General features: G+C 39.6%; 1 protein-coding gene across 1 annotated transcript; it reads left to right on the top strand.

Moving 5' to 3' along the window:
* Window positions 1-2,958: 2,958 nt before the first annotated feature.
* On the top strand, window positions 2,959-10,538 carry rhcgb (Rh family, C glycoprotein b). Its single transcript, XM_018664386.2, has 11 exons — window positions 2,959-3,345; window positions 4,959-5,151; window positions 5,802-5,952; window positions 6,142-6,289; window positions 6,393-6,559; window positions 6,860-6,997; window positions 7,122-7,258; window positions 7,457-7,581; window positions 7,714-7,787; window positions 8,477-8,544; window positions 9,325-10,538. The coding sequence occupies exons 1-11, from the start codon at window positions 3,123-3,125 to the stop codon at window positions 9,356-9,358; spliced, it is 1,458 nt and encodes a 485-aa protein (XP_018519902.1). The 5' UTR covers window positions 2,959-3,122; the 3' UTR covers window positions 9,359-10,538.
* The last annotated feature ends 1,472 nt before the right edge of the window (window positions 10,539-12,010 follow it).

The raw sequence follows: 12,010 nt of genomic DNA, 5'->3' as shown, positions 1-12,010 counted from the left end.
TTTGCCTTAGTAAAAGATTGATTCACTCTTCAAATGCTCTTCTTAACACATATGCACACATGTCGCATTCATGAAACCTACTGTGCACACAAATACAACATACAGAAGTCTCCTCAACAAGCCTGACAGTGGTGCTCAGACCAAGGGGAATGAGTGTTAACCATTATCCCTGAAGAGCACATCATCTGCCAGAATTCCATCACCATGGTAGCAGTGCTAAGCCGAGCAGTAAGATCAATGAGCACAGATACCTGCTCACTCATTTTAATGAGGCTCCTCATTGGTGAGTACAAATCCAGTGCATCTTTATGTTTAGCTGCTGACATTCTCACTTTTCAAAGAGAGATAATGATTCCACTATAAATTTGCTTTTGTGCTGCCTTGACAAACAAATCCATTTGTCATTTACATTTGATACAATGGTGTGTCAAGGTTATTGGACTGGTAGAGCATACCCTGTTGATAATAAACATTCCTTGTAGCACTTCATAATGACTTTGCAAAAAATTGTGCAGCAATAAAAGCTAAAATTGTCTTTAATACTAAATACAAGTTGGTAGTAAAAAAAAAAAGTTTTATATTCATGGTTATATTTTTAGGTGACTTTCATGCTCATTTGTGCAATTTAAGAACACTTATTGTAGGATGATATTCATTGATTTTAGCTCAGCACAATCATCCCACAACACCTGCTTATGAAGTTGACCCAACTAGGCCTAAAGTCAGTCAAGTCAGTCAAATTTATATAGCACCAATTCACCACATTCTCTGCAACTGGATCCTGGACGTCCTCACTGGTGGCCTGCTTTCAGTCCAGAACAGCAGATATACCTCCAACACCACCACACTAAGCACCAGCATGCCCCTGTACTGTGTATTCAGCCCACTCCTGTTCACGTGGACCTACTAGCAGTGTGATGTAAGACCAGCAGCCTTTATTGTCAGCTTCAGAAAGACACGAGCTGACCATGTACCACGGGCCATCAATGGCACCGCTGTGAAGAGGGTAAACAACACAAATTCCCTGGGAGTGAAGATCACAGAAGACGTCCCTGAACCTTAGTCGTGACAGCAATCCCCAAAACAGCACAGTGACGTCTCCACTTCCTGTGTCAACTGAAGGTGAGCTTCCCTCCTCTCCACCCACCCTCACTATGTTCCATAGAGACACCACTGAAAGCATTCTGACCACCTGCATCGCTGTCTGGTATGGGAACTGCAAGGTTTTTGACCGTAAGAACTTGAACGTGAACATAGTCACTTTAACCGTTTTTATTTTCACTCACATTCAAAATTGTCTGGTTTCTCTATGTGGTTGGAAGACATGAGAAAATTAAAATTGTCTATTTCATTCTTGATCAATAACAGTATTGTTATAGTTCTGCCCTCTTGTCCTCACAGTTTCAACAGAGGACAAAAAGAAAAACAACCACGTGACATTTAGGAGCTGCTGTATGTCCTGTGTATTCGGTCCTCTTGACACAATGTACAATGTACAAGAACAGGACAGGTATCCTCACTATTTACATTTGGCAGTCTGTCTATACATTCATCCTTCTCCCTTTGTGAATGTTAACTCAGTGCATACTAAACTTAAGTTTACTTTAGCAAGTACATTACATGACCATGTTTAAGACTGAGAAAGTGACAAAAACATCACAATAGCCTGCTACAGCAGATAGTATATGTGAACACAGAAATTATTTACACAGAAGCATCACTTTTGTTCAAGTTGTTCTTACATATAAAAAGAACAGTTTCCTATTTTGGGAAATACACGTATTTGCTTTCTTGCTGACAGTTAGATGTGAAGATTGATAACACTGTCACTTTTAAAGCTGGAGGCTACAACCAGTTAGCTTAGCATGAATACTGTAAACACACAAACTGTTATTTTGACTCTGTTGAAAAGTAACTACTGATGTCTTTCAGTGTCTAAAATTTACACTTAATACCTTCAGCAGAATCTCAGACTTTTGATCTAACCCTTGAAGAGAAAGCACATGAGCCTATTTCTGAAGACATTGAACTATTCCTTTGAGGATTATCACACCTTCCCACATAAAACAACTCTCTATGGATAAAACACAGTGCTTTGCATGATTTTATCATGCTTAGCTCAATCTCAATCTGCTGAATCACACAGTTATGTTCAAAATACTGAATCAACACGTTACAACATTTTACTGAACCACCCCATTGTAGTTAAATGTTCCATTTTTAATTGCAACACAGTCCTTTGTTTTACACATTTTAATGTTTTCTGAATTCAAACACTAAAGCTCAATAAAAGGCTTAAATGTCTAAGCAAAATTGAATGTATCACAATTTTCCTGTATAACAGTGCAGAAAAAAAATCACTTATAAGTAAGAAGTGGACTCTTGTCTCAACCTTGAACCCTTAGGCTATGATGGTTGACTGAGTCAAACCTGTTGTGCATCTTTCTAATGCCACCTGGCACGGATGCACATTATTTACAGTTAATGCTTCCCAGGAGCAGCCCTGGTACAGAGGAGGCAAAAATGTCTGCACCCCCTGACTAGTAATAAGAAAAGAAAAAATGCTGTAAAACCCTGTATATTTACTATAGGGACAGGCTTCATGTTGTCCACAATGACAGTTTGTCTTTCGCTGACATGCAAATGAATGTTTGTGCTAACATGTGTGACCTAACAAGTGTAACCTACACAAGCTCTATACACAATGTCCTAGTAAATATAATCTCTGTCCTGTTCCCTCAGAACATGAAGCATACTTCGTCTCACCACAAATCCTCAGAGGCATTTGATGTTACAGTATTGTATTACATAATAATGACTTATGTTTAGAAAAAAAGATGTTTAAAGATCAACTAAACACATGTCCTCACCTGAGAGGAGTCAAGTACATTCCAGATTTAATGTTGAGGGAGTGACTTGGGGGAGTGTCCTCATATTAAAGCAAACACCCATCTTTGCTCATCCTGCTCACTTAAACTTCAGATGCTCAGGGCCTTTAAAGTGTTTGTCCTTTTTGCAGAAGACATCGCACCTGAATAATTCAACTGTTCAGCAATTTTTACACCTTAAAAAAGAGAAAAGAAACAAAAAAAAAATAGAAAAAACAAAACCAAACAAAAAGAATGGGCTGTGTTCAAAGCTTCAGGGAGCTGTGTGACCGTCAAAAAAATACTAATGTTCGTCTCAGTCTTCCAGCCGTTTGTATTGTATGGCAGACGGCAATGATCATCTTGTTTGGAGTGTTTATTCGATACAATGAAGAATCGGATGCACACTGGATAGAGCACAGAAAAGCCAAAAATATATCGAGTGACATTGAGAATGACTTCTACTTCAGATATCCAAGTAAGTGAATTCATTTTTCCTTCTTTTTCAAATGTCTAATATCTGAACAAGTTGTCCTCTTTAACTCTTTACACATCTATCTTTATACTAAAGATTTAGATTTAGCTCATATTGAACTTTTTGTTTTTGTAATTTATTAATATTTGGTTGTAAATTGTCTGTTTTCATTGTAGTCAAATATGTTTCTACTTGAGTAGATGATAGTTCTCAGATTATGGTGACCTGTCATATTGCTGCTACACTACTGACAAGGATCTAACACTCACAGGTGCACATTTCTCCTGAGGTTTGACTCCCTTCAGGCTCTTTTTCCAGTTTAACTATAGCTGACATGTCAACACTTACCTCTTTGTCTGGATCTAAGATATCTTTTATTTTGGTCATAATATAGGTTGCCTGGAAATTCGGACGTGTGAGTGTATTGCACGGGCGTGGTTGTACTGTACACTACCCGAGCCACCCACAGTGTCATTGTCAGGCTATCATGAAGCCATCTCAGATATGGTGTTGGATGTCAGACGATAAATGTATGCCCTGACACAGTTTGTTGTCTGAGACCATTAAGACTTCATCTTAAAGTCCTTTGTTTTTTTTTACACACATCACACTCATCACTGGTGTTGACAGGAGGATATTCTGAATCATATGAAGACTTTGTTGTAGGTGAGGTGAAAAATATGCTCAGTCTGATGTGATATAACATTTCCTACAGTGTTGCAAATTCTTCTATACATACTATAATGTTTCACAGTGCAGTGGGAACCTATTGTGTGGCCTGAGATGTGTCGGGCGGTTACAGTATTATGTTGTAAACGATACTGGCTTAATTATGCTGGTGTCTGCATACTGTTGTTTGCTGGTTACAGCAGATATTACAAGTTCATCTCACAGTTCATATCAGCCACACAGGTTAGTACCTGTATTAGTACCTTGATACAGCTCAGTATCATCATAAAATATCATATCTGATCAATAAGAAACACTACGTACATAGTGAAATTACTGTAATGTCCTTGAATCATCTTTACCGGAGTATCCCCTCTTATGTAATATTTCCTCACGTGTTCCTGAACTGTGGTGACGTGTTGTGAAAGCAAACTGTCTATATACAGTGACAACTCAGTTCACTAAGTATGAACTGTATGCAAAGCACCTTGTAACTTTAAAAAAGTGCTATAGAAATAAACTTTGTTATTATTATTATTGTTACTTTTAACACATTACTTATATTAAAAATGAATAAGTTAATTGCCTCATAAATTAGCATAATTTCCAGAATCTTTATTTCTGTTCTTAATTTTGGTCATTTATTACCTCCAATTCGAGCAGATATGGACTCACATGCCGTAACTTGTCTCTGTGTGAGAGACCTTTCCTCACGTTCTCCTTCACATTTGTTATTTTTACTCATCAGTTTATTGGTTTTCAGCCCTGTGATGGGCAGGACAGAAAGACATTTACCCACACCTGATCCTACACAAATAAATTTAGTGAGGAAATAATTAAGACATTTTTACCACTATGCAGCTCCTTACTACCCTCCCTTACCCACTTTAATTGATTAATCCAATTACCATCCTCTTCATCTTCCCCTTCTTCTGTCTTCACCCTAGGTTTCCAGGATGTCCATGTGATGATCTTTGTTGGATTTGGCTTCCTGATGACGTTTCTTAAGCGGTACAGCTTCGGTGCAGTGGGTTTCAACTTCCTCATCGCAGCCTTCGGCCTCCAATGGGCGCTGCTGATGCAAGGCTGGTTCCACTCCCTGGACTACACTGATGGGAAGATCAAAATTGGGATTGAAAAGTAATTGTTTGTTTTATTCTTTTTATTCTTAGTAAGCTAGAACAATCCCATTCTTTTTATTCTATTTTGATGATGGTATACAACCAATAACAAAAAAACCATGACTCAATCATTTTACATAAAAAAAACCACATCTGTGGGAATATAAAACAGGAGATTTTATTCAGCTCTGGTTCTTTTGTTTAGTTACTGGTAAATATGTCTGAAAGGAATACATCTCCACCTGCATGGTTTCCACTGACAAAAAACACAGGGATGTACAGTGAGCTGGTGAAACCAGTTTGACTAACACAATGATATTTCCAGACACGTGAGGTTTAGTGTTTGTGGACTCAGTGATTGCAAAGTAAACAGAAAATCAGCTAATGAGAAATGATGATACTGTTGAAGTGCAGCCAAGTAGCTCTGTGCCAATAGGTACATGCATTCACTGTTCGAATGTGTTACACAGAGAGAATGTGAAAGACAGAATGTGATACCTGGATAGGTTTACCATTAGTTCAGTGCACATAATTGATCTCCTCTTATTTGGTTAACTGCTCTTTGATAAGTGCTTCCTTAGCCTTATCTTATATTTGGCCGGTGCAGATCACAGGTTATCTTGTCTTTCCTTGTATGTCCACTACATTTTGGTTGTTTTCCCTCCTCAGCCTGATCAATGCTGACTTTTGTGTGGCGGGCTGCTTAATTGCCTATGGAGCAGTGCTGGGTAAAGTCAGTCCAGTCCAGCTGCTGGTTCTGACTTTGTTTGGGATCACACTATTTGCTGTGGAGGAATATATTATCCTGAATCTCATACATGTAAGTTGTTTGATGTTGTTATTTTCAAAATGAATATTCAGCTCTATGATTAAAACGGGAGAGAGCATTTCATGTCATTGCTCACAATGTTATTACAACTCACAAAACACAAACTGCAGCTGGATGTAGTTTTCTCAATGAATTTAACTACTGCTATTACGACTATTGCTAATATTTTCTCTCTTGAAGGCCAGAGATGCTGGAGGCTCCATGGTGATCCACACGTTTGGAGGTTATTACGGTCTTGCCATCTCATGGATGCTCTATCGGCCAAATCTAGACCAGAGCAGTCGTCTGCAGGGCTCCGTCTACCACTCAGATGTCTTTGCTATGATTGGTGAGTGTGATTTATAGCTTTTCCAATACCTCCCACTCCTCTGTTTTGTGGTTTATGAGGCCCTTTGACCCCCATCGCTGCTTTCTCCCTGGCCTCTCCTCAGGCACCCTCTTCCTGTGGATGTTCTGGCCCAGCTTCAACTCAGCCATCACAGACCATGGGGATGGGCAGCACAGAGCAGCCATCAACACCTACCTGGCTTTGGCTTCCACGGTGCTCACTACCATGGCTGTCTCAAGCCTCTTCCAGAAGCACGGAAAACTAGATATGGTATCAACCAGCAGTGTTTGTTTTTCTTGTCAGTCATGAACACTGTCATCATAAAGTTAACCTGTGTAATCAATGTGTTTCCGATAATAGGTGTGCATATTTGTAAAGTTGGCATCGCAGGTTATGCCGACGTAATTCACCTTGATGAATTGTCAAACATGAGTTGTGCCCCTCCTTAGCAAACTTCACAGGGTGATGGGATGCATATTCTGTTTCACCTGATGCCGTGAAGAGAGATCAAACTGATGTGCAGCTTCTTTCGTGACTCACACACCCATTTTTTATTCACCTGTTTCTCAGGTTCACATCCAGAACTCGACTCTCGCTGGAGGCGTTGCAGTGGGAACAGCAGCAGAGTTCATGCTGATGCCCTACGGATCTCTGATCGTAGGATTCTGCTGTGGTATCGTCTCCACCCTGGGATATATCTACCTCACTGTATGTTTTTTTCTCCTCTGCCCTCGATTACTGCTTTTACTGCTCTGAAGTCTCAGTCTGTCAAACTAAGCTCTTATAATTTTTTAGTCAACTCTGCTAATCCTAACTCATATATCTCTCTCAGCCGTTCATGGAAAAGCACCTGAAGATCCAGGACACATGTGGAATCCATAACCTCCATGCCATGCCAGGGGTCATAGGAGGAATTGTGGGAGCCATTACAGCTGCAGCTGCAACAGAATCAGTTTATGGCCCTGAAGGGTCAGTGGTCCTTGCTTACAAATATGAAACAAGCAGCCAGGGGTCATGGTTGCTTTCATTTTTTTAAGTAAATTAATAAAAGCTTATAAACCGCTAATGGAACAGAAAATAAAAGTGATAGTATTTGCATTCTTATGTCCAAAAAGTCTTTCATTCTGATAGAGCAACATTGTGAGCCCTCCTTCTTCTGTATTACAGGCTGATTAACACCTTTGATTTTGTGGGTGATTTCAAAGACATGGTACCCACACAGCAGGGCGGTCACCAGGCTGCAGGTATCTGTGTAGCTATCTGCTTTGGTGTAGGCGGAGGCATCATTGTTGGTAAGGAATAACCATTTCAACCACCCTTTGGTTTAACAACTCAGACTAAACTCTGACTGTACTGTGTTTGAATAAGATGGGTGTGTTTAAACACAGTCTATAACAGATTGCGTGTGTTTGTACTCTTCTTAGGGTGTATCCTAAGGCTGCCTATCTGGGGAGATCCTGCAGATGACAATTGCTTCGATGATGAGCCCTACTGGGAGGTGAGAGACAGACCCTTACAGCCATAAAGACATTTCTGCAGTTTGAAACAGGAACGACAATATCAAGTCACAACTCAGTCATTCATCCCACAGGAATGGTGAATTGACAGAGAATTAATTCCAGATGTCTTAAAGATCACAAACATTTGAATGATTTTGGTGTTTTTATGATGTTTGAGATATTAATCCAGTTAAAATTCAAATTTCTGAATGGATCAGGAGAAACATCCTTTCAGGCAAAATGGTCACAAAGCTGGGCCCAGTTGGTTGGCAACAACTGCTATAATTCAGACCTGCTGATCTGAGGTTTTCAATTGATCTGCTTTGATCTGATCTGGCAAACAATTATCCAGTCAGAACTCAATTGTAGCAGTGTCCACACAACATATCTTAGATTCTTCATGTATATAAATATGAAAACAGACTTTAATTTGACAGGCTAGACATACTTTTGCTCTCATGCTTTTCTTGGCCAGTCACATTTTACTGTTATGTGTTCCTTGCCCTGATGCTGGCTTTCCACAGGGCTGCCATCATTCTGCCACCTCTATTTACAATTAAACAGCTCATAAATTTCCATTTTCTGACATTGACAAGTTCGCATAACAGCACTCATTTTGCTGCAAATATATTATGTGGTTACTGTTTCTTCTTAAAATCACATTGTTTCATTAACTGATTGTTCACAGCTCCCTGATGATGAAGAGAGCATCCCACCTGTCCTGCAGTACAACAATCACATGAGGAACAAAGACGTGTAAGTGTCTGTTTAGTTTATACAACAGCACTACTCCAGTCATAGATCTATCAGATACACTGTTCTCATACCAAACAAGCAGTGCAGGTTGCACTTTTGTTGTTGAGAAGTGTGTTGCACTCAGTGTCCTCTTGATGGCAGCAGAGCCCAACTAGCAGAGACTACATGTGACTCCTTGTAATTCCTGCCCTTTGTTGGGAATATCTGTTAGTGGCATTGAATACAGTACAAACACACAGTGAGGATGCGGCTGTAGACAGCATGGCACCGTTGACACACCGGTCTGCGCTGTCCCTGCCACTCAGTGTGGAAATGCTGATACAGACCCTGTGCTCTGTGCCTCCAAGTGAATCTCATCTGTGCTTTTTGTTGATAGGGGTTTTTCACAGCACGGCTCTACATGTGGAGCTCTTCAAAGTGACCTTCAAGTTGTGCAAGTCATATTTACAGTGGAAATTAAAATGATACAGTTAGGGCAAAAAACAGAACCATGGATTCCATAAGATTTTATATTTGAATTAATGAAGTTTTAACTTCATTGTAATCTACCCAGGAGAGTGATATTATGTAGAATTATGAGCACAGGAACATGCGCAGGCCAAATCTCAGTTAATTTAAAGGGTTTTTTAGAAGAAGAAAATAAAATAACCTTGACACCAAACTCTATTAATATATGAAATATTTGATTTGATCATATTTACATGGTTACACTGAGCTACAATGTTTCTATGAAGTGGAATGTTTTTCACACATTATGTTATGCTTTCTTTTTTTTCCCAGGACGGAGTCAAATTTCTCCATGGAGCAGAACTGAACTGATGATAGGCTCTTACTCTCCTCATGTGCATAAATATTTGTTTGATACAATTATTCTTCACCAATCAAAACCAGTTATTTTTCATACAGAGAATGACTGTTGACAGGTTCTTATCTCTTTTTTGGTTGGTTTGTCTGAAGTAAAAAAAAAAACAAAAAAAAACACACACACAATCTGCCAGTGGAATAAGATCTTGTCTTTTTCCATAAGATATTTCAATTTAAATCTACAAATATTCAGTAAAATATTTGTATTAAATATTAAATGAATGACATTGTTTTGGCTCTAGTGGAATATTTGTCCTTATTTCAACATTGAGAGACAGGTAAATGTCCTGAGAAAACAGGTGCATTTTTCAGGTGCTAAGCGCCAGACTAAACTTAAACATGACTGTGAGAACATATCCATGGTTCCTTTTAAGTGCTTGTAAGAGAAATATTTAAGACCATGTTTTGTATTCCGTTTGCTTCAAGCCCATGAGTTGCACTTTAAGGATTTTCCGCTGGAGGTTTCCCATCGTAGTTTGTCCTGATTTTAATAGTTTCATCTTTTCCTTATTGCCATTCGATGCATTAAAATAGAACTTAATTTTCTGAGTCTTCATAAAGAATTTTTACACTGAGATGTAATGAGAGTTATGGATCATGTTACTGATTTTAAAAATAAGAGCTGTGATATTTGTTTGACCTGAGTTATGCTGTGACATAAAGAATATTTGGTAAAACTTTACTTTAATCCCCCTGTTAGCGTCTATAAGTGTTGTATAAACTCTTACTAATGGTTTAATACATACTATAATGTAGTCGCATGCACAAGTAAGGACTTCTTTAAGGTTTATTAATGTAAAATATTTGCACATTTGTATGTACAATTATATCTACAACTTCTGCAGGAGTAAATAGACACTTCAATAGCACATATACATTGTAATGTGTTATAAACAATGTGTAAAATGCTTATATACTGCTTATAAATGCAAATGGGGGGGCGTAGTAGTAAAGTGTTTCCAGATATTTTCATCCATATTATCGATCTGAAAATTAATAATTTTGTCAAAGGCTGATATTTGTATCATTTAGATATTTAGACATTAGACAGTAGAATATTTATGTCATGCTGTTTTGAAAAGTTTGTTAATGGTAATGTAATTTTGAGAATCAATAAATCATTATTAATAAACCACTGTAATTGCATTATATACATAGTACCTACTTTTCTTGAATTTGACAAATCATTTACCACTTACCAATTACAGTAGGAAGAGTATTTCCCTCATTTTAGAGCCCCCCAGCATCCCCTCTCTAGCGGGGTCAGACCGAGGGTAAAGGTCACACCCTTATTGCTCTCTCGGGGCGCTGTGGCGACCAAAGACAAACCAGAGAACAGCCCCGTCAACTTGACCTCAGGTCAAAGGGTAGCAAAAGAGCAAGGTCACTGACAGGGCTGCACACATATGCTAGAGTCAATCACTTTAAATTGATTAACAGAGAGAATTCCTGTGGATTCGTACACTGAACATTGGTGCTATTTTTGCATAATGGTGGGTAGACGTGAAGGAGTAGAAACAATCTCCCAGTAGAAAGAACACGATGTCTTGTTTGTCTATAAATACTGAAGCTAATTTCACCATGCAGTTTATTTCTGTATCTGATAAACCGCCTTTCTGTCCATCATTTTCTGATGAAGGCTGTAATTTCCATGTGCTCTGTCTCCTGTCCACCTGGCTGCAGCATTTCATTGGCCCAAAGGCAGCAGCAGCTCATGGTGGGAGTGTGGATGATTCCCACACATGAGTAGCAGCGAGGAATCCATCTCCTCGTCCAGTCCCCTTGCTAACAAAGGCAGGCTTAGTGCTGTTTTCTTTTGTCATCAGTAACGTGTTTGAGTAAAGGAGGTAATGGTGCCACAAGTGCTCCAATTAAACGAGATGCAGCCCTGCTGGGAAGAAAGGCTCCCCCATTGCCCTCGACCCCCCCCCACAATATATACACACACAAACTGGGCCTCTTCTCATCCTACCCCCATGCAGTTCCCGCCCCAACTCTACTCATGTTTATTCATCAGCCACTTAAAGGGCAAATGCAGCGGCCTGTTAAAACTAAATCAGACTTATTTTTAAATGATACCAGGCCTTCCCCCTTCTGAGGTTGAGGGAGCCAGGCCTTACAGTATCAAGTCAGCCATGTTTCAAGAAGTTTGCCTTCCTCTGGCCAGAAGCTGACCACAGATGTGACTTCCAGAAGGGAAAACACAAACTGTACAGGGGAGGGCAGGGGAGGAGGGGAGACTGAGAGGCCACAGAGAGAAAGTGAGTTGGAAAAACTTGAGGAAGCAAGGGGGCATGAAAAGAGGGAGGGACGGACAGAGAATGAGGCCTCACTTTCATTGCTGATGACTGACTGCCTGCCATACGGGCTCAATCATGATCTTTGATTGACAGTTGGAGGGGGGGGAGAGGGTGGGAAAAGAGTGTGCAGGAAGAGAGTTTAGAATGGGAGCAGCACAAAACATACTCCCATACAGGGGGCCACAGAGACGCTCATTAATGATAAAGAACGTACCAGGAAAAGCATGTTTTCTCTGCATGCCAGCGATGTTGTTTGTAGGTTGAGATTAGTTTGTAATCTTCTATACTTGGCGATGTAAGAT

The sequence above is a fragment of the Lates calcarifer genome, linkage group LG10 (genome assembly GCF_001640805.2).
Source record: "Lates calcarifer isolate ASB-BC8 linkage group LG10, TLL_Latcal_v3, whole genome shotgun sequence".
Classification (NCBI taxonomy): domain Eukaryota; kingdom Metazoa; phylum Chordata; class Actinopteri; family Centropomidae; genus Lates; species Lates calcarifer.
Note: the sequence above shows the minus strand (reverse complement) of the source record. Positions and strands in the feature narration are given on the sequence as shown.